Source organism: Oncorhynchus kisutch, linkage group LG5, assembly GCF_002021735.2.
Source record: "Oncorhynchus kisutch isolate 150728-3 linkage group LG5, Okis_V2, whole genome shotgun sequence".
NCBI lineage: Eukaryota > Metazoa > Chordata > Actinopteri > Salmoniformes > Salmonidae > Oncorhynchus > Oncorhynchus kisutch.
This window is the reverse complement of record NC_034178.2, coordinates 41,100,809-41,126,250: the sequence shown is the minus strand read 5'-3', so window position 1 is coordinate 41,126,250 and position 25,442 is coordinate 41,100,809. Positions and strand designations below refer to the sequence as shown.

The following is a 25,442-nucleotide window of genomic DNA, read 5'->3' as shown; positions in this document are numbered from 1 at the left end:
TATGACCTTTCAATTAAAGATAAATGGCCTTATAATTCCATGAATGTGGTCTGTATAAGCTATGAAGTACAGTATATAAGCATTTCGCTGCACCCGCCTTAACATCTGCTAAACTGTGTACGCCACAAATAAACTTTGATTTCAAGTTCTACTGAGTATGGAGTTTGGGAAAGTACACAATAGCGACTGCCACCCACCAGCCGCTTACTGTAGCTGTATGAAGTGATAGAGCATAATGGTCTCTGAGAAAGAGGTTTGCGATCAATACCTCACCTGGCTGCCAGCCACTCCAGGAAGGAGTAAACATTCAGCTGACCTGCAATCTATAAGTCTCCCTGACAATGTGTCTCTGCTTTATCTGTAAAGCCAAGCGGAACACACTGTCAGAGTCATAGAGGACACTGTCTCCAAAGCAGAAACTATTCCCAAAAGGCAGCTTTTGCAACATGAAACTATCAGAAATAGAGTCTATCTGGTCTCTAGGATGGACTTCTGTGTCTAACTGAACCTCCTTCCTGTGGTGGAATCGGCTGGCAGGGTGAGCTGTAGTTTCCTCCTGAGACATTTTAAATCATTCAAAGGCCACAGTGGCATGTATGACACAACATGAAATGTGTACTTCAGTTCTCACGTCTTGTCATTCCAGTGTGAGGATCAACCTGGGGTGGCTGGAGAATCAGAGAACAGCTACACACACACCAAACATTCCAGCACTCCGTCACCGATACAAGTAAATAAATAATTCACACAAAGGAGAAAGAAGCCGATGGAAATCTCTTGGGGCTGAGTTGTCCAATTTACAGTTGTGGGAAATCTGTCAGAGTAAGAGTGCTCTGCCCTAAGGGGACAGGGGACAAATGACACCCAGTTTCTACATTGAGTTACAAAGAGGGGAACAAAACAGGCCAAGTACTGTAGGAATCCCAGCCACATGGAGGACACAGAGAGAGACACACGGAGAGACATAAGTGGAACTGTCTGATGCAGTCAACTTCAACGACCACTGTTTACTCGTAATGTACAACATGTGAAGTTAGACAAACACGTGTCCTATTGCCTCTTTAACCTGCCTCCACCAATCTACATGAGGATTGTGTTCACATTTCTCCTTTGGTGTAAAACAACAAGACAATAGAATATATACCAAGTTCCCAACCTGCGATTGTCAGTGCAGTGCTCACATAAAATCATAACCACACAAAGATGCTTTCATCCATGATGAAGAGATCCGAAAAAAACGTGAATAAAGTTTTACAGACCCACTTTAATTGACAGTCATACTAAATGAGGGGTCACTCTATTCTATAATGAGTTCCATACACTACAATGCTCTAACAAATGACCATTTAGGGAAAGAAATGGCTATATGCAAAGTTATGACCAGGCTCTTTCATAACCAATCAAAACCTGCAAATGCTCTTGTGATTGACTCAGACACATCTTTGGGTCATCGTCTCATCGTGGAACGTATTGTAGGTTGCAATACAAAAGGTTTAGCTAAATTGCTGTGACACTAATTATGCACAGCCTTATTTGGTGTTTGGTATTCAAGATTTGATATTAGTAGCCTAAGTACCTTCCCTGAGAACTTCAGCGGATGTTGCTCTAAAATGTTGTGAACTGACATGAATATGGAATAATTAATTTAGTATAAGACTTCCATATTCCCCAGTCACTGAGTTCATTATAGCCGACTATAGAGAACGTACAGCACTTTGAGATATCAGCTGATGTACGAAGGGCTATATAAATACATTTGATTTGATTTGATCTATAGATCATCCCTCAATCGTCTCTTCGAGGTAGATTTCAACTTGTGCCAAATGAATCAACCTTACATAATAATGTCTTAGCAATCTGAATCATGTCACAAGTTGGCATAAAATGAAATACATTTGTCATTGCTAAAGCAGCATACTAAATTAAAGTACTACACACAGGGCTAGAATGTGCTGTGGCCTACGCATGCCTTTACCTCTACTATCCGGTTCTATGGCCTGAAGTCACACAGAACATTTCCTTACTGGTGCATTTCCTTACTGGTGCTTACAGGCCACAACATTAGTCCTTAATATATGGAAGACCTCAACATCCTCTCCACAGAATGTGTCTGGGTGTTTTTAGTGCATTGACTACATTCATTTGCAACTGCCTGCAGATTATGCTCCCCACATAAAACAAATACTACAGTTTACTATAGAATACTATAGTACTTACTATAGAATTCTGTAGTAAACTGTGGTACATTGTAGAATCCTATATTTTACACTGTAGTATCCCTTGACCGTATAGTGCTTACTATAGATTTTTGTAGTGTACTGTAGAATACTATACAACACACGGTACTAACCCTTGAACATGTGTAGTACTTACTTTAGAATGTTGTAGCAAACTGTGAATACTATATTACACACTGTAGTATCCTTTGCTCATGTAGTGCTTACTTGAGCATTTTGTAGTATAATGGCAAATACTATACTACAGACTATAGTATCCCTCAATTGTTTAGTGCTTACTATAGAATTCTGTAATATACTGTAGAATTCTATACTACGCACTGTAGTATCCCTCGATCGTGTACTGCTTAATATAATACACTATATACCAATATTATGTGGACACCTGTTCGTCGAATATCTCATTCCAAAATAATTGGCATTAATATGGAGTTGGTCCCCCCTTTGCTGCTATAACAGCTTCCACTCTTCTGGGAAGGCTTTCCACTAGATTTTGGAATATTGCTGCGGGGACTTGCTTCTATTCAGCCGCAAGAGCATTAGTGAGGTCGTGCAATGATGTTGGGCGATTAGGCCTGGCTTGCAGTCGGCGTTCCAATTCATTCCAAAGATGTTCGATGGTGTTGAGATCAGGGCCTAGCCCGAACCATGAGAAACAGCCCCAGACAATTATTCCTCCTCCAACAAACTTTACAGTTGGCACTATGCATTGGGGCAGGCGGTGTTCTTCTGGCATCTGCCAAACACAGATTTGTTCGTCGGACTGCCAAATTGTGAAGCGTGATTCATCACTCCAGAGAACGTGTTTCCACTGCTCCAGAGTCCAATGTCAGCAAGCTTTACACCACTCTAGCCGAAACTTGACATCACGCATAGTGATCTTAGGCTCGTGTGCGGCTGCTCGGCCATGGAAACCCATTTCATGAAGCTCCCGACAAACAGATCTTATTCTGACGTTGCTTCCAGAGGCAGTTTTGAACTCGGTAGTGAGTGTTGCAACCGAGGACAGATTATTTTTACACTCTACATGCTTCAGCACTTGGCGGTCCCGTTCTGTGAGCTTGTGTTGCCTACCACTTCGCGGCAGAGCCGTTGTTGCTCCTAGACGTTTCCACTTCACAACAACAGCACTTACATTTGACCGGGGCAGCTCAGTGTATTTTGTAGTATACTGCACACTATCCCTCAATAATATAGTGCTTACTTTAGAACTTTTCGATCGATTGGACTGCTAGCTGCTAGCTTTGTAAATGCTGTTTTGATATGGGGAGCTCATGCCAAGGATTTCCTCTGAGGTTTCCCCTATATCGTGTAGCTCTTACTATAGAACAGGGATATTCAACTCTTACCCTACGAGGTTTGGAGCCTGATGGTTTTCTGTTTTACCTGATAATGAATTCCATCCACCAGGTCTAAATCAGTCCCTGATTACAGGGGAACAATGCAAAAAAGCAGTGGAACCTGAGTTGAGTTTGAGGGCTATGGAATGTTGTAGTATATTGTGGAATATTACACTCCACACTATAGTATCCCCTGATTGATTTTTATTTGACGATTTAAAAACACAACACAACCACAAATGTGGATATAATGCATTTAGACATTTTTCAAGAACAACAAAGTAAAACATTTATTCCATTGTGGTCCTAGTTCAAACATAAAACATGTTACACATTTAAAGATAACCCACATGAAATACTATATTATACTGTATATGATCTAAAATGAATGTATACACTACAGTATTCACTGTAGTGTTATTACAGACTTTACTGTAGTATTGACTGTAGTGATTATGCAGATGACTGTAATATACTATAGTATTCACTGTTGTGTTTTTGATTAGTATACTGTAGTAATCACTGTAGATCTTTTGCTAACATGAGTAGTATACTGTACTATTTACTGTCGTGGTTTTTCAGACATGACTGTAGTAAATTGCAATAGCACATGCCGACTAGGGTTCGCTAAAATGGCACAACTAACAGACAATGGCAGTTACTGGTTAATCAGGGGAACACCTCAAGCAGAACATAAGACACACAGGTTCATGACAGGCCACCTATTGAGTTGGGTCAACAGTTCTGAGCTCCTCAGAAGGAAGAAGGGGAGGACCATCCTTCTCAGTGCATTTAGGACTCCAAGGTTTATATGATTGTCTGAGTAGAGCAAGCCACTATCTGGGTTTTTATTAATGGTTGTCTGATGATTAAAGCTGATGAGTAAAGCCAAAAGGAACTGCCAGTTGGTTTTTAATCATTGTACAGAATTTCCTGCTCGGAGATGTGGAAGTTGTACCTTCAACATCACTGTGGCTGGTGTGCCCTCTACCAATGTCTATGGTCACGGGAGGATGGAGGGCACGCCTGGCAAGTATGCCCTATATATAACTCTATGGCAGGGTATTTATACAGGCAGGTTCGAGGGTGCCTCCTCGAACTGAGTAGTTGGGCACGACAAACAACAACCACCAGCATGTGACATTGAAAATTGAGAACAAGCTTTTTATCTTATTAAAGAGGACTCTCTCACCATTGTTTGTTTTGTGTTGTTGATATCGTCTGCGAAATGTTAACGGCTCAGTCAAACAGCCATTTTGAGTCTAATGAGTTGTTCTATTTGGTACTTGTAGTGTCCATGGCCAAATGTTAATAAGTGTTGTCCTTTTGATGCATTGGCTTATGCAAACTCGGAATGCTTTAAGGCTATGCTTGTTACTTTTGTTAGCTTTATATTTATTTGTTTGCCATGCATGTAGCCATTTGCCAAATTAGCCTGCTATAGTATAGCTCCGGCCTACCATGCCGCATGCTATTGCACCCTCTTTCTGGCAATTCATTGTTAACTGCTGCTATATTTATGCACAACATGTTATTTATTTTACCTTTATTTAACTAGGCAAGTCAGTTATGAACAAATTCTTATTTTCAATGACGGCCTAGGAACAGTGGGTTAACTGCCTTGTTCAGGGGCAGAATGACAGATTTTTACCTTGTCAGCTCGGGGATTCGATCTTGCAACCTTTCGGTAACTAGTACAACGCTCTAACCACTAGGCTACCTGTGGCCATTGTCATTAATTATTGCCATTAACAGCCAATGTATGTTCATTGCTGTAATTGCATGTTATTTGCACATTTGTCTCCTTTTAGATCAACCATACTCCATACAAAGCCAACCACGTCTCAACTTGGGACAAGCCCCATGTAAACAACTGTCAATCATTCCCTGCCATGCATCTCCATTACATCTATAAAGACTTAAACTGAACTGCATCTCTGCATCTCTGCTCTTTAACTTGAGTCCCACAGTAGATGGGCCTCACGTAAACCTCAATCGAGGGGCAGCAGGTAGCCTAGTGGTTAGAATGTTGAGCCAGTAACAAAAAGGTTGCTGGACCGAATCCTAATCCCGAATCCTTTACCTGACAAGGTAAAAATCTGTTGTTCTGCCCCTGAGTGCCGAAGACGTGGATATCGATTAACGCAGCCCCCTGCACCTCTCTGATTCAGAGGGGTTGGGTTAAATACAGAAGACACCTTTCAGTTGAAGGCATTCAGTTGTACAACTGACTAGGTATCCCCTTTTCCCCAATCAGTTACAATCTTGAAAATGAAGAATATTGTGACAGGCTAGGAACCATCATTTTGGTTAGTGTTTCCCTGGGCACCCTTATTAGTGGAGGACATGCAGGCAATGCATATAATCACCTCTTGGTCATGTTCAGGTGGTTCTGTGTGTTGTTACTGTTGGTTTATTTCTGTGAACAACCATTTTGTGACCATGCTGTCTTATAAAATTGTTTGGGGTGTGGTTGTTTGATCTGAATGGTATTTGTTGAGTTTGACCATTAGTCAATTTATTCATGTGTGAATATTCAAGATGTTCATTATGTAAAGCCACTGTTGGTTTGTTTGGAGAGGATTGTCTGTTTTATTGGCTGCACCCACATATAAGGTGACTCTCTTTAAGTAAAGTAATGTAAATGCAGTGGTTAACTGTTCTTTTCTACTATCATAAGTACAATATTGTTTGTCACTTTTTTTGGTGGATCTAGTGGATCTTGCTTGTTCTTTATCGTCTTCTGTATGGTTTCCCTTTAATGGGCCTAGAAACTGGCTAACATGTAGGATGTTACAATTGTAATAAAACAATATTTTTGCAGAGGTCTGTTGCATTGCTCAACTGCTGATCCACCTCAATAGGTGGCCTGTCACTAACGCCTTATGGGCTAGTTGAGGTGTTCCCCTCCATTAAACAGTAACTGGCATAGTCTGGTAGTTGTACCATTTTAGCTAACCCTAGTCGGCAGTGTTACTACGATATACCACATTCATGTCCGCAAAATCACATGAACTACTACCATATACTAGTCATTTCTGCAGAAACACTACAGTGAATAATACTGGTATAAAAATATAGTACTACAGTTTTTAGACCACAGATCTTTTTTTATATGAGTCCACCGAAGATGAAAGCAAAATATGGTTGGTGGAAGAGAGGCTAGAAGGTGCTATTCCACAGCAGCTCTGAAGGTCAGAACGTCTGGCCTGGTTTTCACACTCCTCTTAACTCTCACTTAGGAAAAACACTGACCACTTAACCTCTTGGCTGCTCTGCTTTGGATCAAATAGCCTCTCCTCACACTGTCCTGTGCTGTGCACAAAATATGTATCTTCTTGTCTGAGGCAAGTATCACGTTAAAGTTCACTAAATATTACATGGAATGTTAATTATAACATATTTCAGTTATTGGAGTTATTGGAGGCAGTTTCAGATGCTGCTTCAGTTTAACAGTTTTTTAAAAGTAATACAGGACTGATGTGGCCCCTATAATAAGGGGTGAACATACTGTGATCAGATGGACACACCTGGAGAACAGTCATAAAAGTTGGTTTGTTGATGTTTCACTGGAATGTTAGGTTATGTCATGTTAATACCTGGAAAGTGAGGAATTATGTATTTGAAATAAATGTGACTGTATTCAATTCAATTGCCATTAATAAAATATTGGGAGGAGGGGGGAATTAAACCATTAAGCGACATGGTCAAATCTTGCTTACATGTGTATATGATCACGTGTCTCTCTATTATGCGTGGGAATACTTGGGAACAGATTTCCAAAATTAAAATAACTTGGAGTTGATTTCCTGCTGTTTTTACAGTCTTTTACGTCCAACAATGGTATAAAAAACTTGGGGGGGGCAAATAAAACAGTCCGCGGGCCGCCAGTTGGGGAACCTTGTCGTATATAGCCTCTCCCTATTTAAATGAGGTAAGAAAACCTGTAATGTAATGACACACCCTGACCATAGTTTGCTTTGTATGTTTCTATGTTTTGTTTGGTCAGGGTGTGATCTGAGTGGGCATTCTATGTTGGATGTCTTGTTTGTCTATTTCTATGTCTGGCCTGATATGGTTCTCAATCAGAGGCAGGTGTCATTAGTTGTCTCTGATTGAGAATCATACTTAGGTAGCCTGGGTTTCACTGTGTGTTTGTGGGTGATTGTTCCTGTCTCTGTGTTTGCACCAGATAGGGTGCAAGATAGGTTTTCTCACGTTTATTGTTAGTCTATTCATGTATAGTTTTTCTTTATTAAAGAACCATGAATAGAAACCATGCTGCATTTTGGTCCGCCTCTCCTTCAACTCAAGAGAACTGTTACATGTAACATCTAAATTAGGGTCCCCTGGAAACACTGACCAATACTTAGGTTCCTATACTGTCAATTGTAATTCCTCCCTGACTTATGCATTCGTTGTCATGTCAAACAGCAATGTACTCAAGGTGCTGAACACTAAATTCCAACTATAGAATTAGAATAAGCATTATTTTTCCATGATTCCAGCAGTTCACCATTTAAATAGGCCTCAATTTAATTATTTTTTTCATGTCATGCGTCATTGCTTTGGCACTGTGGCGAAATTATAACAAAAGTGCAGGAAATGTATGAAAATGCAGAAGAATTGGTTTGTTTGAAGTTGGATTGAACAGTATAAAACAATCAGAATGGAGAAAACCCCACTGAAATCCTTTAACATTTATGAGTTGCTACCCTAGGGTCATAAACTACACATGAGCATATCTATAAAACATAAAATACAAATATTGTCATACTGTCAAAAAAATGAAAGAATATTGTGATATTTTGGTCATAATGTACAGTTGACTATCATGTATCAAGTTATGATATATTTTATGAATCTTTACAGCGTAAGGAAAGGCCAACTGCTGGTATGGTACTGTGCTGAATGTTACTGATCGGTCAGTTAAGACTGTGAAGCCATGCATGTGCGTGTAAGACAATAGCTACTGTAAAGCACCTCTGGCTGGTATATTGAGCGATTCCAATTACCACACCTGTTCCTATTGTGCTGGTCCACTGGGGACAGCTAGGCCCCACGAGACTTCAGAATGGATTGTGTTCGCATCCAGCTCCATAATTTCCCTATAAAACCCCAACCTCTGCATCTTATAGGTGCTTTACCTGATCAATCAGGGCCTGAGAGGTACTCTAGCTCTCCAATAACAGTGAAATGAATCGGATAATCTTGAACAGGCCATGGCATAATGTTTAGTCTGGAGTCAAATGCTTTTCAGCAGAAACGGAAGCTAGGTTGAAGATAGATGTATCCATGACAACCGGATGCATCCAGTTGTTGGCAACTCTGCTAAGGGTGTTATGTAGAAGTGTGCCCCTCACTTGTTAGCCTGTCGAAAGCTGCAAGAGTAGACAACTCTAGACTGTCTAGAGCTGTCTTCTCTTGCAACTTCAGACAGGCTAACAAGTGAGGGGCACACCTATACATAACACCCTGGGACTTGACTTTGATGTGAGGATCGAAACCCCTAAAACTTTGATGCTGATTAATGAAAGTAAACAGGGCAGATTTTTCATCACTGGCATTTTCAAATGTTTGACTTTCAAGTCTGAAGTTTCAACTTCTTATTTATATAGATCATTAAATATACTTTTCTGATTGCTTTTCTGAACCTTACATGTAGTCAATATGAATGGGAGACGTGATGCAAACTGCCTGTAAGATTTCCAACCTCGTTAAAGGGGAAATGGTAGCGCTGGTTCTGTTTAGATTGAATCCAGAGCTGGGGAGAGGAAGACACCGGGCCTCTTTGTTCTCTCAAATTAGCAGGAAAGAGAGCATGCCCTCAGGTTGAGGGAGATGATGTTGAGCTAAATTATTGCAGAAGATCTTTGAAGTTGCACCAGTGGACTGTTGGAGCTCTTTTTTTTGTCTTATTTTTCGTGCTTAAAGACACACAGCATGATAGAGTATAATTCAAACCACCCTTGATACCAACCACAGAAGTATAAATAATTGAATAAAATAGGGAGTGGTTTTGTGAAATGCACCATCAAGTAAGTATGCAGCATATTTCTCTGTGTTTTGGACACAGTCTGAGGATTCTGGATCCTGTGGTGGAGGAAGAAGTGAAGGAGACCGAGGTTCTGGTTTCGGCTGGTCAGGAGAGGGCTCGGCTTGAGTGTGGCTAGATAGAACAAATGCTTTGGCGCACCATGTGGAAATACTGTGCATCAATCGCTGCTGGAGCTAATATAACACATACAGTTGAAGTCAGAAGTTTGCATACACCTTAGCCAAATACATTTAAACTCAGTTTTTCACAATTCCTGACAATTAATCCTAGTAAAAAGTCCCTGTTTTAGGTCAGTTAGGATCATCACTTTATTTTAAGAATGTCAAATGTCAGAATAATAGTAGAGAGAATGATTTATTTCAGCTTTCATTTCTTCCATCACATTCCAAGTGGGTCAGAAGTTTACATACACTCAATTAGAATTTGGTAGCATTGCCTTTAAATTGCTTAACTTTGGTCAAACGTTTCGGGTAGCCTTCCACAAGCTTCCCACAATAGGTTGGGTGAATTTTGGCCCATTCCTCCTGACAGAGCTGGTGTAACTGAGTCAGGTTTGTAGGCCTCCATGCTTGCACACACTTTTTCAGTTCTGCCCACAATTTTTCTGTAGGATAGAGGTAAGGCTTTGTGCTAGCCACTCCAATACCTTGACTTTGTTGTCCTTAAGCCATTTTGCCACAACTTTGGAAGTATGCTTGGGGTCATTGTCCATTTGGAAGACCCATTTGTGACCAAGCTTTAACTTCCTGACTGATGTCTTGAGATGTTGCTTCAATATCCACGCACTTTTCCTTCGTCGTGATGCCATCTATGTTGTGAAGTGCACCAGTCCCTCCTGCAGCAAAGCACCCCCACAACATGATGCTGCCACCCCCCTGCTTCACGGATGGGATGGTGTTCTTCGGCTTGCAAGCCTCCCCCTTTTTCCTCCAAACATAACTATGGTCATTATGGCCAAACAGTTCTATTTTTGTTTCATCAGACCAGAGAACATTTCTCCAAAAAGTACGATCTTTGTCCCCATGTGCAGTTGCAAACCGTAGTCTGGCTTTTTTATGGACGTTTTGGAGCAGTGGCTTCTTCCTTGCTGAGCGGCCTTTCAGGTTATGCCGATATAGGACTCGTTTTACTGTGGATATAGATACTTTTGTACCTGTTTCCTCCAGCATCTTCACAAGGTCCTTTGCTGTTGTTCTGGGATTGATTTGCACTTTTCGCACCAAAGTACATTCAACTCTAGGATACAGAACACTCCTTCCTGAGCGGTATGACAGCTGCGTGGTCCCATGATGTTTATACTTGCGTACTATTGTTTGTACAGATGAACGTGGTACCTTCAGGCGTTTGGAAATTGCTCCCAAGGATGAACCAGACTTGTGGAGGTTTCTTTTCATTTTCCCATGATGTCAAGCAAAGAGGCACTGAGTTTGAACATAGGCCTTGAAATACATCCACAGGTACACCTCCAATTGACTTAAATGATATACATTTGCATATCAGAAGCTTCTAAAGCCATTTTCTGGAATTTTCCAAGCTGTATAAAGGAACAGTCAACTTAGTGTATGTAAACTTCTGACCCACTGGAATTGTGATACAGTGAAATAATCTGTCTAAACAATTGTTGGAAAAATGACTTGTGTCATGCACAAAGTAGATGTCCTAACCGACTTGCCAAAACTATAGTTTGTTAACAATACATTTGTGGAGTGGTTGAAAAACGAGTTTCAATGACTCCAACCTAAGTGTATGTAAACTTCCGACTTCAACTGTAGTAGTCATAGTTTAAAGGATAATTTATTTTATTTTAAATTTGTCTTTCCATTTATTGTTATCGCATCAATTCCGGCAATTTATCGCCCAGCTCTGCTGTTGGGTGTCAAAACCAAAAGTTGATCTGTGATGAACTAAAATTAACTGAAAATGTGGCGCACTGTAGTATTGCTGCATCTGCATGAAAATTAGTTAATTAGCAATCAAATGAATTAAGCAACTGAAATGAAAATGTTATGGTATCATGTAGATCATGAGCTTACACTCACGCTGTTGTCATTGGACCCTGACACGGGATAGACTGTCCAGCCCAACTCAGCTGTCGCTGTGGTGGAGTCCATTAGTGTCTCTGTGGAGAAGAAAGAGAGGGCGGTCAGAAGACATCCAAGTCATAGAGTACCTTCAAACAAATAATATACAGTAGCAACGGTGCAGTAGGTGAGCATAGGTGGAGATGGGAGTCCATTTATGAGGTACTCATTCAAACCCTAATAAGATTTGATTACAATTAATAGTAATGAAACTATATTTCATTTTCAGTCTTAAAATTACTGCTACTGTAGTATTTTTTCAGACATCTCCATTATCCTCTCTCTTAAAGATGGCAATGCAACTGTTTGAGACCAGGGCATATTTGGCTACGTGCTGTAGTAGTAAACAGTGTGTGACCATCCACGTGGAAGAGAACAGATCACTGGGTTCACTGGAACTTGGTCAACTCTACAATAGCCACCAGGCTACTACTTCATGGGTCAACTTCCACTCAACAGGCACATGCTTCTTCAGTTCCACCCCCTGGCTTTGAGGGGCAACCTCCCGGCTGGAAAAAGAAAAGCTCCTGGGGTAGTGAGAGGGGCCACTCTAGATCCGCTGGATTAGCTGGTGGAAAAGAACACCTCTGGTAATTGGGGCCAAAGAGAATATGTCTCCTGTTTGTCATGAGGTCCTCTCTGGCCAGCCAACGCCATTCTAGAGGCAGGCAAGGCAGGCTGTCTGTCAATGCCTTCTCTCTGAGAAATGGGGGGGATGGGGAGGGGGCAGAAAGAGGGTCCTACAGGCCTAATGAATTTCCACTAGTTATTATCCCAGGAGCACCAGTGTTGAGCAGATGGAGAGAACATTCATCAGGTGATAGGCGCCAGCTGCAACTCCAAAAGGCCAGTGAAAGATGTATGCAATTCCACTTGACAAGCCAGCTACTAACTATAAGTCACTTTTGGTGATTGGTAGTATAAAGTTATTTTTCAAATATGTATTTATTATTCAGCATGCGTTCTGTATGATGTCAGACTTCCCTTTAAGAAATTGGAAAATGACTATTGGGCTAATGATCCGGATGGCCTGATTTTACAGTACAGTGCAGCTAAACTCACACAAGAGAGAACAGCATCCAATATATTTTAGAACGTTCCAGTATTTTATAACACATGGATTTCCTCTGATTTATTATATTCCAGAGGAAACCAAATCTTTTAATTAACAGGCTCCACATGCCGCACATTTATTTTCAGGAACTTGCTGAATCTAAGAGCCTCACCAATATACGCAAAAGCATAATAGCACATTTCACATCCCATTCAGTTCTCACAAAGCCCAAACAGTATAATTAGGCAGATGAGGCTGCATTTTTGCTACCATTGATAACCTTGTGCGACTTCAGGTTGAGCAGTCTACATGAGTGTTAGGCAGTGAAATGGTAATTATCCCCCGTAATGATAATGATAATTAGCTGAGTAGTAAAGTGAGAATGATGAACCCCCTCAGTGGTGGTTTAGGGAGTGTGGTAGTGTAGAGAAAAGGGAGGGAGGGAGTGAAATCCCCTGGTATGTGAACACAGACGGCCCTCCAGTCCCTCAGTCAGGCTCACACAACCTTTTGCTTACTGCTATTAGAGGCCTGCACGCTGGACAGGTAGTACCTGGCCCTGAAAGACTGATCACCTTTCTCCCTCCTGCTGACTAGACTTCATAGCAGGCAGCCACACCAATTCATTACCTGCTGCAGTGCCAAGAGTACCTCACTGAGTCACAACCAGCACTGTTCACTCCCTCCTCAATCCTCAGGCTCTCAGCAGGCAGCACAGTGGCAGGGCAAGACTGCTCAGTCACACACACTGTCCAGTAAGAGAGAGACCAAGCAGAGTGGAGGGAGGGAGGGAGGGAGGGAGGGAGGGAGGGAGGGAGGGAGGGAGGGAGGGAGGGAGGGAGGGAGGGAGGGAGGGAGAGAGAGCGAGACCAGGCAGTGGAAGGAGGGAGGGAGGGAGGGAGGGAGGGAGGGAGGGAGGGCTCTGGCCCCAAACAGGGAACGGTATGGCAGCGATGAAGCCAAGAGACCAGGACTGACTGTTTACACTGAGGTCTGGAGGTGACGACACATTCCAGCCTGGGCCTCTGGCTCAGTTGGAGGTCAAAGGGCACCAGCTATATTTCAGTTATATGAGCACACAGAGGATGCTGAGCACACCGAGGACGTGAGAGCTTAAACTTTTCAACAAGGCTGTCTTTTTTATTACTAGACAGGCTCAGCCTGAACACTGAAGGTGCATGAATATGCAATGAGACCTTGGAGTTTTAGATACGCTTACAGGCCTAAGAGCGCTTCCTAAAACACTTCCTGAGAGTAAGCAAGGAGGTTTTTGTGCTGATCGTAAACCTCCGCTGAGAGGGTTGTTTAAAGTTACAGAGGGGCCAGACAGGAGGGGCCAGCAGTGCTCCAACAACACTGAGTCTTCTCTGAGAGCTAGGGATGCCGCAGCCTCTCAGCTTTCCAGAGAATGTCATCACATTTTAAATGAAGGTTAGAGAGAGCAGCTGTTCACAAGCTCATAAACAAATTGAGTCTCAGAACACATACTCACATTAATTGACATGGATCAGGGGTTATAGGCCTGGGATTATTGTAGTGGAAATTGGTTGGTCGGCAGCCACGTTTTAAATACCAAAAAGTAGGAGCACCTCGTATAACTTCTATTTCTAAGAAGTGTAGGAGAGAGCAGTTTGTTCCAAAATGATTGCAGGCCCCATTAGCAGGCAGATGGGCAATACACAATGGTGGAGGACGAGCCAAGATACCTGCACACACTATGAAGTGCTCTGAGACCAAGTGAAAATACAATTCATTTTCATTCATCGAGTCGGTATTCAAGGTATGTGATGTTGCTTTGTTCAGAGCTTTGGGGACGTTGCTAGCCCTTTTAATCCAGGCACAGTGGTACTCCTCCAGCTCCAAAGAGCAGGGGATGCAGCAGAGGAGGACAGGAGAAGCGGCCGGCCATAGAGCATGTGTGTGTACATGTGTGTCTGTTTTTGATCGCACATGTGCTTGATTTGTGTGGGTACTGTGTGAGTATGCTTTGGCTTGAGGCGAAGAGGTCAGGCTTTGAGAGATGGATGGCCAATTAGTGTGTAGGGTTGAGCAGGGCAGAGTCTGACTGATGGATGTACACACTGTCTCCTCCAGGGTGTACCATCTTATCTCCCAGCTCCCATTGCCCTCCTCCAGGCAGGAAATAGGTAACAAGTGCAGCCTTCCAAAGAGATGCACATCCCTGTCTCTATAGCAGCACATTAACACACAGGTGGACACAAAGGCGGATACACACACACACACGCAGTCACAGATTCACTGATTATACTGTAAAAATGTATACAGCATGAATTTTCAGCGAATTATGTGGTAGTGGTCTGTCAAAATAGCGCAGAACAACAGTGCAGAACAGCTGTGTAGAATAAATACTATTATAGTATCTAGAACGCAAGGCACTGCATCTCAGTGCAAGAGGCATCACTACAGTCTCCGGTTTGAATCCAGGCTGTATCACATCCGACCGTGATTGGGAGTCCCATAGGGCGGCGCACAATTGGCCCAGCGTCGTCCAGGTTAAACCGGGGTAGGCCGTCATTGTAAATCAAATTTGTTGTTAACTGACTTGCCTTGTTAAATAGAGGTTACATTTTTTTTTTAATAAAAGGCTTCAACATGGGCAAAACCGGGCTTGTATCAAATTATGTTAATAGTTTAATGAGGGTATTTCTGAAGAAGTTATTGACCTCCAAAACACAGCATGTAAAGGCTTGCAAGCATGATGTTCTTTTATCCTCCTTCCCAGGAGAATTGTACTATAGCCTAGCCTCTACGGAGCAAATTCCTCAACATTGACTTCTACATCAAAGCATCCACGAATACTTTTTTTCAATGCGGTGGAAATGGCAGGTTACAGCACCACAGTGTTTTTCTCACCAAATCTGTGGTGTGTATAACTCAATGAACTTCCATTTCATTAAACACCTGGAATCATAGGCTATATTCAATGGAAAACGTGGATTATAGATGGCAGAACAGCTATAGCCTGAACAATCTGTCCATGAGCTAATACCATAGACCAGAGAGCAGTCTTCTTGTGGACAGTGATAAAAAAATATGCCTAGATTTATGGGCACTGGGATTGGAAAAACTGCCTGTGCTGAGGTAAGACTGATGCCCATAATGATGGACGCACACTGCTACTGTATGGCATTTTGGACAGAATAACAAGTAGAGTGCTCTGTTTCATTTGAGGGAGGGAGCCCCTGAACCTGAGCCATCTCAGAAATCTTTCAACTCCATGAGGGTCCATTAGGTGGGGCTCCCACCACCACCACATTACAACATGTCCTTGTGCGGTAAATGAATCAGTAATCCTGCATTTACAATGAAACAGGGGCTTTGTGGATGAGGTGGCATCGGCCCAAACCCCAACAGCATAGGCTTTTTTTCAGAGAGTCAAACTGGGCTTGGCGTGCTGCCCTGGGTATCTGGTGCACTTTAACATGTGTCTTTGGAGAGACATCATTCTATCAGGAAGATTTATGGGTAACCAGGGGTTATTGTCGGTTCCTGCAAGGCCCGGGTTCTGGGGTTCTGATGATGATGATTTAGGGGCTCGAGGAGTGATGACGTGGGATGGAGTGGGACACAACTGAGGCTGAGGATCTAGGCCTGCTCTGAGGGAAAGAGAGGAAGTTGGGCAGTTGATTTTGGCAGCAGACAGTGCCCTGTGAAATATGCTACCACACACAGTACGTGGAGCACTCTGACTGCTAACAGAATGATACAGCACACCATTCCCCTGAGCTACAGGCAGGATGTTCAATAGTAATCCTTACAGAGCCCACTGTGTTATCATTCAATATAACTAAACCTGTCAGCCTGGACAAGGAGAAATGACCAAAAACAGAAAAGTATATCAAGCAAAAACTCTACCATAACATGACTGTCAAGTCCTCTATGTACTACTTAGAATCACTCAAAGACACTCCTGTTTGAACCCTTTTCTGAATCAGCCAATTTTATCACAAGAGTATCTAATCCATAATACTAGATTATTTAGGTACAGTATGTAAATGTGTCAAACTACTGGATCATAAAAATAACAGCTACTCCTGACCCTTATTCATGATAGCACATACAGATGTTTGATCACCTTGTTGCGGAACTGTACTGCAACGCAGGACACTTAAAACGTGCAGTGTATTTGAGGTTTAAAAAGGCTTCGGAAGTTTGTAATTTCCACTTTGAAATTTGAGACTTGATTTTCCCTTACAACAAAATGTATTAAAGGAGTAGTTCACTATTTTACACCAACTTGATGTTAGATGGTTGCTCACCCTGAAAGTAGTCCAAGATAAACTGTAATCCATGGTTCAGTTTTCTTTAAATAGACATTAAAAACTTAATATGGCCAGATCACCTTCAAGTAACATCAAACCAAATGTGGAGTTGATTTCAGGTGATTTGACATTAAACATGCTCACATGCCCCCATCCCTTTCATTGATTGTTAGCTTGTAGTGGCTAAGGTTAGCTGAAGTTTGTAGTGGATGTTTAAAGGATACTGAACCATTGATTACAGTTTCTCTTGGCCCATAGACTACTTTCAGGGTGAGGAACCATCTAACATCAAGTTGTAAAACATTTCCTGTTGCTGCAAGATTATTGTCCTGCAGTAGCACACTGGCTAAAATGAAGATCCTACATCTGTAACTTTCCAACAGATCACTATTCCAAAGTAATCGACGTAATCATTTTCCAAACCTGGTTTACATCATCGTGGATTACAACACCCCTGTGCGCTGGCTTGCCAATCTTTTCAACATTTGGAATTCTTTCATGCATCCAGAATGTGTGCTATTGCTATTAGCAGTAACTGTAGGTGCATCATTAGCACACAGTTTCACTGCACATTAAAATGTAGTTAGTTCTGAAAGACACCATATTTCATGATTTGAGTGCACCACTGTTAATTGAGAACCATCAATCTCAAAAGTACATTTGGAGAAAGAATGGTCACCACCTGGTCAATCAAGCACACCGGGGCTTTGGGAGAAAAACCTCAGCTTGGCTGCAAGGCTAGAAGAGTCAAACATGTTTCTAATATTTTTCAAATACTTCTGAAATCCTAGTTCAAAAATCCTAATGGAGGATAATGGTTTTTCCTTGAGTGGTTAATGGAAAAGGCTGTAATAATGGATCTCATCATTCAAAAGAGTTAAATCTTCAATAGACAGAGAAAAGCCTTCAGTCTGATAATTGTTCCCTGAAATGTGGAGATCTTCCATCATATTTGAAATACCTGCGGGAAAGTCATGCAGAGATGCACAAAGCACCTTACTTCAAACTAACAGCTTTTCACACATCAATACTAATTAACTTGATGGAAATCATCATTGCAAGCCTCCCACACCTTGCCTACAAGCCATAGGGAGAAAGGCGGGTGATAAAATGTTTTATACAGACAGCACATGCACAAACATGAAGCAATTCCTTGTTCATTGATGTATGGTACCGGGTTTCGCATGACAGGCGCTATCTCCTAGGTCGGGCAGAACAGGGCAGGCTGTACCAGAGCCCAAGGCCCCTCAGGACCTATGGTGGCGTGGGAGTACCAAGGGTAGGAGGCATTCCTCCCAGGTAGAGAACACTGAACTGGGTGGAAGGAAGGGCTCAGTGTCCCCTCCCAGCTCACAGTATGTGCCGGGATAATGAACACGTCTTAGAGTTTAAGGAAAACCAATCTCTGTTCCCACATTTCAGATCCATAGACCTGCCAGAAAAACAGCTTTGTATGTGCAGGCCTGAGAGGCATCACAGCAGGGAAACGGCACTGAAATTGTCTGTGTACTGTAGGTCACAGAGAGATGGGTAAAGTACTCCAGATTGACTGATAAGTGCCCTTTACTTGTCAAGTGATGTGCCGTCCAAGCTTGACTCAAACAGGCAGCACTTTGTGTCAGCAAAAATGTAGCTATAAAGACAGAAGAAAAAATACATATTTTTCTGTTTATTGCCAGTCTTACCTTGTTTGTCTGCTTGACCCCTGTAAAATACCTTCACATTAACCAGTCAATGCCACTCCATGCCAATAGCCTGCCAGACAATTGAGTTTACTGCCTATTCCACATCCTTTAAGAGCCTTTAAACGTAGTCATAATGTATATTTCAGAGCACCAGGTTTACTCCTGATTCTTGTCAGTTAAAGGGTGGCTGATAGAGGAGACCTGGTGACCTGTCCTGTCCTTCATGTCAGTGGGCTGGAGCTGACCCACTGGGCAAAAACTGCTTGAATCAGCATTGTTTCCATGTAATTTCAACCAAAAAATTCAATGTGATGACGTTGACTCAACAGTGAAAACTGATTAGATTTGCAAAAAGTCATCAACGTAAGGGAATTTTGTATTTTTTTCACCCAACTTTTAACCTAAATCCAACGACAGGGTGACATTTTTGGTCGATTTTTACATTGAACTCATGTTAGTTGACAACTCAACCAAATGTAAATCCAAACTAGACATTGAACTGACGTCTGTGCCCAGTGGGGGGGTTATGCCTGGTGGATGGAGAGCAGGAAGTCCAGACGGACCATTTCTCAGGCTGTCAGACAGTAAACGCTGTACTACAACACCCTTCCATGTCCCACAGCTGTCTGCCTGACCTGAAATATGCATGAGATGGAAATGTGTGAGACTGAGCTTCTGAGCTAACACTCTCCCCATATCATATTGACTATCTAAATATGGCCATGGGGTGAATCACTGTCCTTGATGTAAAGGGTTCAACTTGATTCATGTATGATATGCTGATGTTTTTCTCTAGGCACAAGCCACTTATTTATTGATTGGCTAAAGCGATTGAAGCCGGTAATCTAAAGAAATACACAAACATCACATGTATACGGCATTCTGTGTATGCCAACTACTTTCCTAGATTCAACATTGATACACCAAAATGGTATATCATTTCTAGGTTAAGTGCTACAAGAACTGTAAATGGGGCTTCTGACATTATATTGTTGAATGATAAATCCGGCTCATCCGGAGATGTGAATGATTCATGAAATGTAAATAAATAAGTCATTGGCTCACGCAGAGACAAGCGTGCTTTCGTGTGGCCGTTTATCATTAGACGTGTTTATCATTACATGAAAAAATGAAGTGGAAAATAAGGACACATGAAAGTAACATTGTAATGAAAATGACAGAAATTTAACACACTGTTAAGCTTCCTAACCCAGCATTACTGGAATCTTAAGAACTGCCAGTTCCTCAAATTTCCTGTGCCTTAACTGGCATGTACTTAAAATGGGCACAGGGGAAGCTGCTTCTCCAATATAAATCCCCGATCACGTTTGTAGGTGATGTCATGGTGAAGTTGGATAGCTAAACTCATGCACAGAAACACGTAAGAGTCTAACAGTTGTCTCACGCCAGGTCGTCAAATCAGAGGCACTCCTTCGAAATAAAGTTGTTTTTGACGAAAATGTAAACGTGTTAGTTTGTTAAATTTACCAGGTTGGAGTAATAACATGTTCAACAACTTAAGACATTGGCTCGAATCTAGGTTGTGCCTTTAGATTTAGAGAACATTTAAAACTAAGGATTCATTATTCACTTCTCTCATTGACTTCTCAAACCCCGGCCTGGTTTGCTTAGCTTGTTTCACAAGCATTCCCAGAAGTCTCGTGATGTTGCGCCTCTGGGATTAGAAACTCTGTGACCATAACGTCACTGCATGAACTACTGTTATGTGTGTCTAAAATATTTACCAAATGGAGGGGATACAGGCATTGGCCCTGTATCCTCCCAGGAGGACTCAAAAGAACAAAAGGATTGATACAAGACTGGTGGTTATATCATTAATTACCACCAGCATATTGATATCAAATACTGTTCACTCTCACTGTTTTACACATTGGCAACAAACCAAAGATTGGTGTCTGGATCCATGAAAGGAACACATATCAGAGAACAGACATTAATAAGAACTCCTGCATCCTGCCGTATGAAACCCATATGTGTGTGTGTGCCTCTCTGTGTTAGGGATTGGCAACAACTATATCATTGTCTTTTGTAAGGCAGATGTTTCAACCAAGGAGCCTCCAGAAAAATGTCAAAGCTTAATATCACAGGGGATGATTAGTGAGATATGATGGGAATCAAATAACCTCCATTCATTTTCCATAACCACCCCACCAAGTGTAACTAATAAAACATGGAAGCACAACTATTACAAGATAAATGATACAATAGCTCACCAGTCTGCATCCTTATTAAATCTCCTCTCAGTAATATGAATCACAGCCCTTTCTGTGTAGTTTCTGTGCTGAGGAATTTGAGCAGTGACACTTGATGTGTGAGCATCACAGGGTCAAACTAGGAGAGTTGATCCATTGCCAGTCGATGCAGTCTGTCTGCCAGGGAAGTTATAAGCTCTAGATCTGTCTGCACAGATATCCCCATCCTCCCCGCTGCATAATCAATAGCTCGGTCTACTTATCCAATATACTGTATATGTGTCCAGATTTCTCTATTGAAGCTAATGTCAAATGTAAGTGGTATATCACACACTGTAGTTGGAAGAAACATTGGAAAGTGTTGATGCTTTGAGAGTATATAAACGTGTTTATCTCACGTAACAGACAAGCAAGAGAAAATGCCCGTTGAAAGATTTTGATCAGATTTTAACACTTCCTGAAGAGCTCTTCTTTGTTTACAACCATTCAGCATCTTTCCTACCCATTTAAGCCTTAGTACCTCTACTTAAACCCAGCTAAATTCGGGGCAGCAATGTTTTGAGAGCTATAGCATCACATTTACAGCTGTACATACTGTGAGGTAGGAACCAGCATCAAACGCCTCACATTCTGTAACTAGTCACATATTTGCTCACTTCGGTGTTGCGTAATCTTCCATAGATGCATGTTATTTCGGGACTTTAATCAAACATGAGCAAGAAATGATAATGAGGCAGATATGAAATAGTAATGTTGTGGGAAGGCCTGTATGAACCAACTGACAGACAAATGGCTAGAGACGGATATGTATCTCTCCTATGGAGAGTGTCTGTGGGTTTCTGTGTGAGTGTGTGCTTATGTGTGTGCGTGTGGTTTTAAGTGCATACCTTTTGTGTGAGCATGGCTGGTGTAGTGACTGAAGGATTACGCCATGCTCAGCAGTAGACAGCAGACTCCGGCAGAGCCAGGTGGGTAGACCTTCCCTCCTCCCTCCCTCCCTACATGCCTCCTAACACTCATGCTTGTTCTGACTCTCTGAGATGCTCCATATCCAGCCCACCTCGCTTAAGTTCCCTGAACCGAATAGGAGATGAGTGTACCTCCTCACGGCCGTGACTGTTTTACCAGGACCCCCTGGACCTGGGGACCACACGTATCAGGGAACAGAGGAATGGCAGACCTACTTCAGATTCCTGGTCTATGAGCTAGTCGTCCTCTTGCCTGTGGAAGAGTTATGACCGGTCATGCCCTCCTGGGGTTCTATAAAGCTCAGACTCTGATGCAGGCTCCACAGTGGGTCTCGTCTTGCACTGCTGGGACCATTACTCCTGTCTGAGGAGCCTAGCTTAAAGACACACAGCCAGGACATGCCTCCACAATAACCCAAATATCACTCCACATGTTGGCACCCCAAATCCCTGCCATCAACATGCTCTCCATCACTGAATACACAGCACAATGGAAAGTGTGTACCAAAAAAAACCACTTTTAAGTCCCTCTAACACAAAACTAACTATCCCGAGATATTGGACACCTGTAGGCCATAGATGGAGAGCTAATGGTTTCATGGTGGCAAGCTCTGAATGGTTATAAACAGGGTTCAATTGAGCTGCCTGTGACAGCAGAGCAGTGCTCCCTTCAGCTGGACCAGGCTATGTTGACAAGAAGCAATTCTCACCAGACACATTTCCAGAAAGCCCTATCCACAAAGACTTAAAGTGTCTATACTCCTGCACATTACTCAGAGCTCCAATACACCTACACACCAACTGGAACGTGGTGCTGTACCACAGCAAGATAACAGAAAGGAGTCATCCCAGACCAGAACACCCACAACGCATTTCTCAATAATTCTACACTCCGGCCCCTCCACAAAACCAGCACAGAGAGGCATTCTCCTTGAAATCCTCATCATGTGCAAGAATGCAGAGTTAGAGAAAGCAAAGCATGATTACGGGAAATAATATAGTCTGTATGTCCTTGTCAATTGTAACAATCAGAGGGTAGTCTACTCAAACCAGAGCATACAACCCCCACAAACACACTAAGACTTAGGGAAAAGGAGGGCCAAAAACGCCCCCATTGACATCAACGGGGCTGTAGTGGAGCGGGTCGAGAGTTTCAAGTTCATTTGGGCCCACATCACCAACAAACTATCATGGTCCAAACACACCAAGAAAGTTGTGACAGGGGCACTTTCCCCTCAGGAAACTGAAAAGATTTGGCATGGATCCCCAGATCCTCAAAATGTTCTACAGCTGCACCACAGCCTGGTATGGCAATTGCTCGTTAAGGCACTACAGAGGGTAGTGCGTACAGCTCAGTACGTCACTGGAGCCAAGCTTCCTGCCATCCAGGACCTATAACTAGGCGGTGTCAGAGGAAGGCCCCAAAAATGTTTCACCCAAGTCATAGGCTGTCCTCTCAACTACCGCACGGCAAGAGGTACCGGAGCGCCAAGTCTAGGTCCAAAAGGCTCCTTAACAGCTTCTACCCCCAAGCCATAAGACTGCTGAACAATGAATCAAATGTTTTTACACTGCTGTTACTCATTGTTTATTATCTATGCATAGTCACTTTACCCCTACCTACACGTACAAATTACCTTAACTAACACATTGACTAGGTACTGGTAACCCCTGTATACAGCCTCATTATTGTTATTTTATTGTGTTACTTTTCAAAAATATATACTGTATATATATTTATTTTTTCATGTTTTACTTTAGTTTATTTAGAAAATATTTCTTAACTCTATTTTCTTAAAACTGCATTGTTGGTTAAGGGCTTGTAAGCATTTCACGGTAAGGTGTAAGGTGTAGTATACCTGTTGTATTCGGCGCATGTGGCATATCAAATTTGATTCGATTTTTTATTTCTTTTTACATTTTTAACTGAGGGCAAACCAGACGTGGAGTGAGGTTCCTGTACAAAAACAGGCATAGCCCGCTGTTAGCCTGTGTCACCTTAAATTAGCCTTGGAACGTGGAGGGGGAGGCCAAACATTGCCATTGGCTTTACAATGTAGCTAAATGTTTATTGTAAAACCTGTGAGGTATACAAACAGAGCCTGGCTTGTCCAAGGTCTGTGGGTTTTGTGTTATTTCTGTTTGGAATGTGGGATGTTCCTTTAATGTGCAGAGCCTTGTCGTCTGTTTGCTTTCAGTCATTACAGTCACTTAAGATGACAGAGCTGTTTGCTTTACTTATCTCCCAAACAGCTAAAAAACATAAGTGTTTTTTGTGTCTGTCATGCCTTGAGTTTGGGCTTGTATTACTGTGTTTACCTCCTGACTTAGATCAAAGACTGATTGCTTTAGACTGTGTAACCAGAACAGAGTGCAGGCCAGTGATTACATCCTCGTTCTCTTTGTAGAGGCATCTTAAGATCCAGACAATTGTCCTATGGAGAGTAAAGGCCAGGGACATATTTCACACAAAAGCTTGACTCTGATAGGTGCGCTCAACAGAGACGTCTGCTAGTCCACACTGCTCTCTGAAAGCAATGGCATCAGGATGTGTTGGCCCGAGAGGAAAGAGTTCATCTGTTTGATCGATCTGTCCAGGCCTCTATATGGAGGACAGTTTTGTAAATCATCTTAAGTGAGACCATTGTAGTTCTTTCTCAGAATAACAAGACAAACACAAGTTCTTTGTACAATCAACATATAATAACGCTAATCAAAATATATTTACAAACATAATGAGTGATCATGAAAAGGGAGGAAATAGAATGAAAGACAAGTAAGAGACCTCAAGATATTTGAATGTTAAAGATGTGATACAGTCTGTGAACAGTCTGTTGTCCTTGGCTTTGGCTAGGCCACATGGAGGTGAACAAAGCAAAGATGGCAGTGTCCTTCTTTGTCCTGAGTCGAGGAGTTTCTTGTTCCTTTCCTCTGAGTTTGGATGGTTATGTCCCTGGTTGCTTTGTCTTCTGGCTCTTCCTTTGAGTTGCAGAGGCTGTGATAGAAATTGTCTTCTCTTTCTTTCCTTGAAGAAGGTTAGCTTAAATGTACCGTTCAGCCTACACTAGTTCTTTAAAGACTAAGTCTCCTTCTGAGACTGTTTAGTGTATGGTCTCTTCCGTCCCAACATATGTACTAGATTACAGGTACAATTCCCTAAAAGGTCATTTCCCAAACCAGATCTTGCCATTAAAGGCAAAGGTCCAGGTCCTGTGGTCAGCCTACTGAACATGGAGGTTATTCTCTCTCCTCGAGAAAGAGAGAGAGGTCCAGCTTGAGAAGTCCAGCAGGATAAGCGGCATGCTTCCCATCCGAAACTGTTCGAAACATTTCATGCATATATTATGACATTGTGACATGTTCGTTTGCTTTGGTCTTTGGCAAGGGTTTTTTCAGCTGTTCTGCACAAAAACAAAATATCTCAAGGCTGAAATTCAGTAGCCAAAGTCTACGTCCCTTCATCGATGACTGATCAACAGCAGGGATTCTTCAATCAAGTGTTTGTTGTCATTCAGCGAGATGC

General features: G+C 42.2%; 1 protein-coding gene across 6 annotated transcripts in view; it reads right to left on the bottom strand.

Annotated features, from left to right (window-relative positions):
- Positions 1 to 25,442, bottom strand: part of LOC109891046 (ephrin type-B receptor 2) — a 156,678-nt gene that overhangs the window by 84,767 nt on the left and 46,469 nt on the right. For 4 of the 6 annotated variants that reach the window (XM_031825090.1, XM_020483333.2, XM_020483334.2 and 1 more), the window contains exon 2: positions 11,669 to 11,754. In XM_031825090.1, the coding sequence (XP_031680950.1) occupies positions 11,669 to 11,754 (86 nt within the window). The remainder of the gene's footprint in view (positions 1 to 11,668; positions 11,755 to 25,442) is intronic. The other 2 variants (XM_020483332.2, XM_031825091.1) reach the window with 1 other exon arrangement.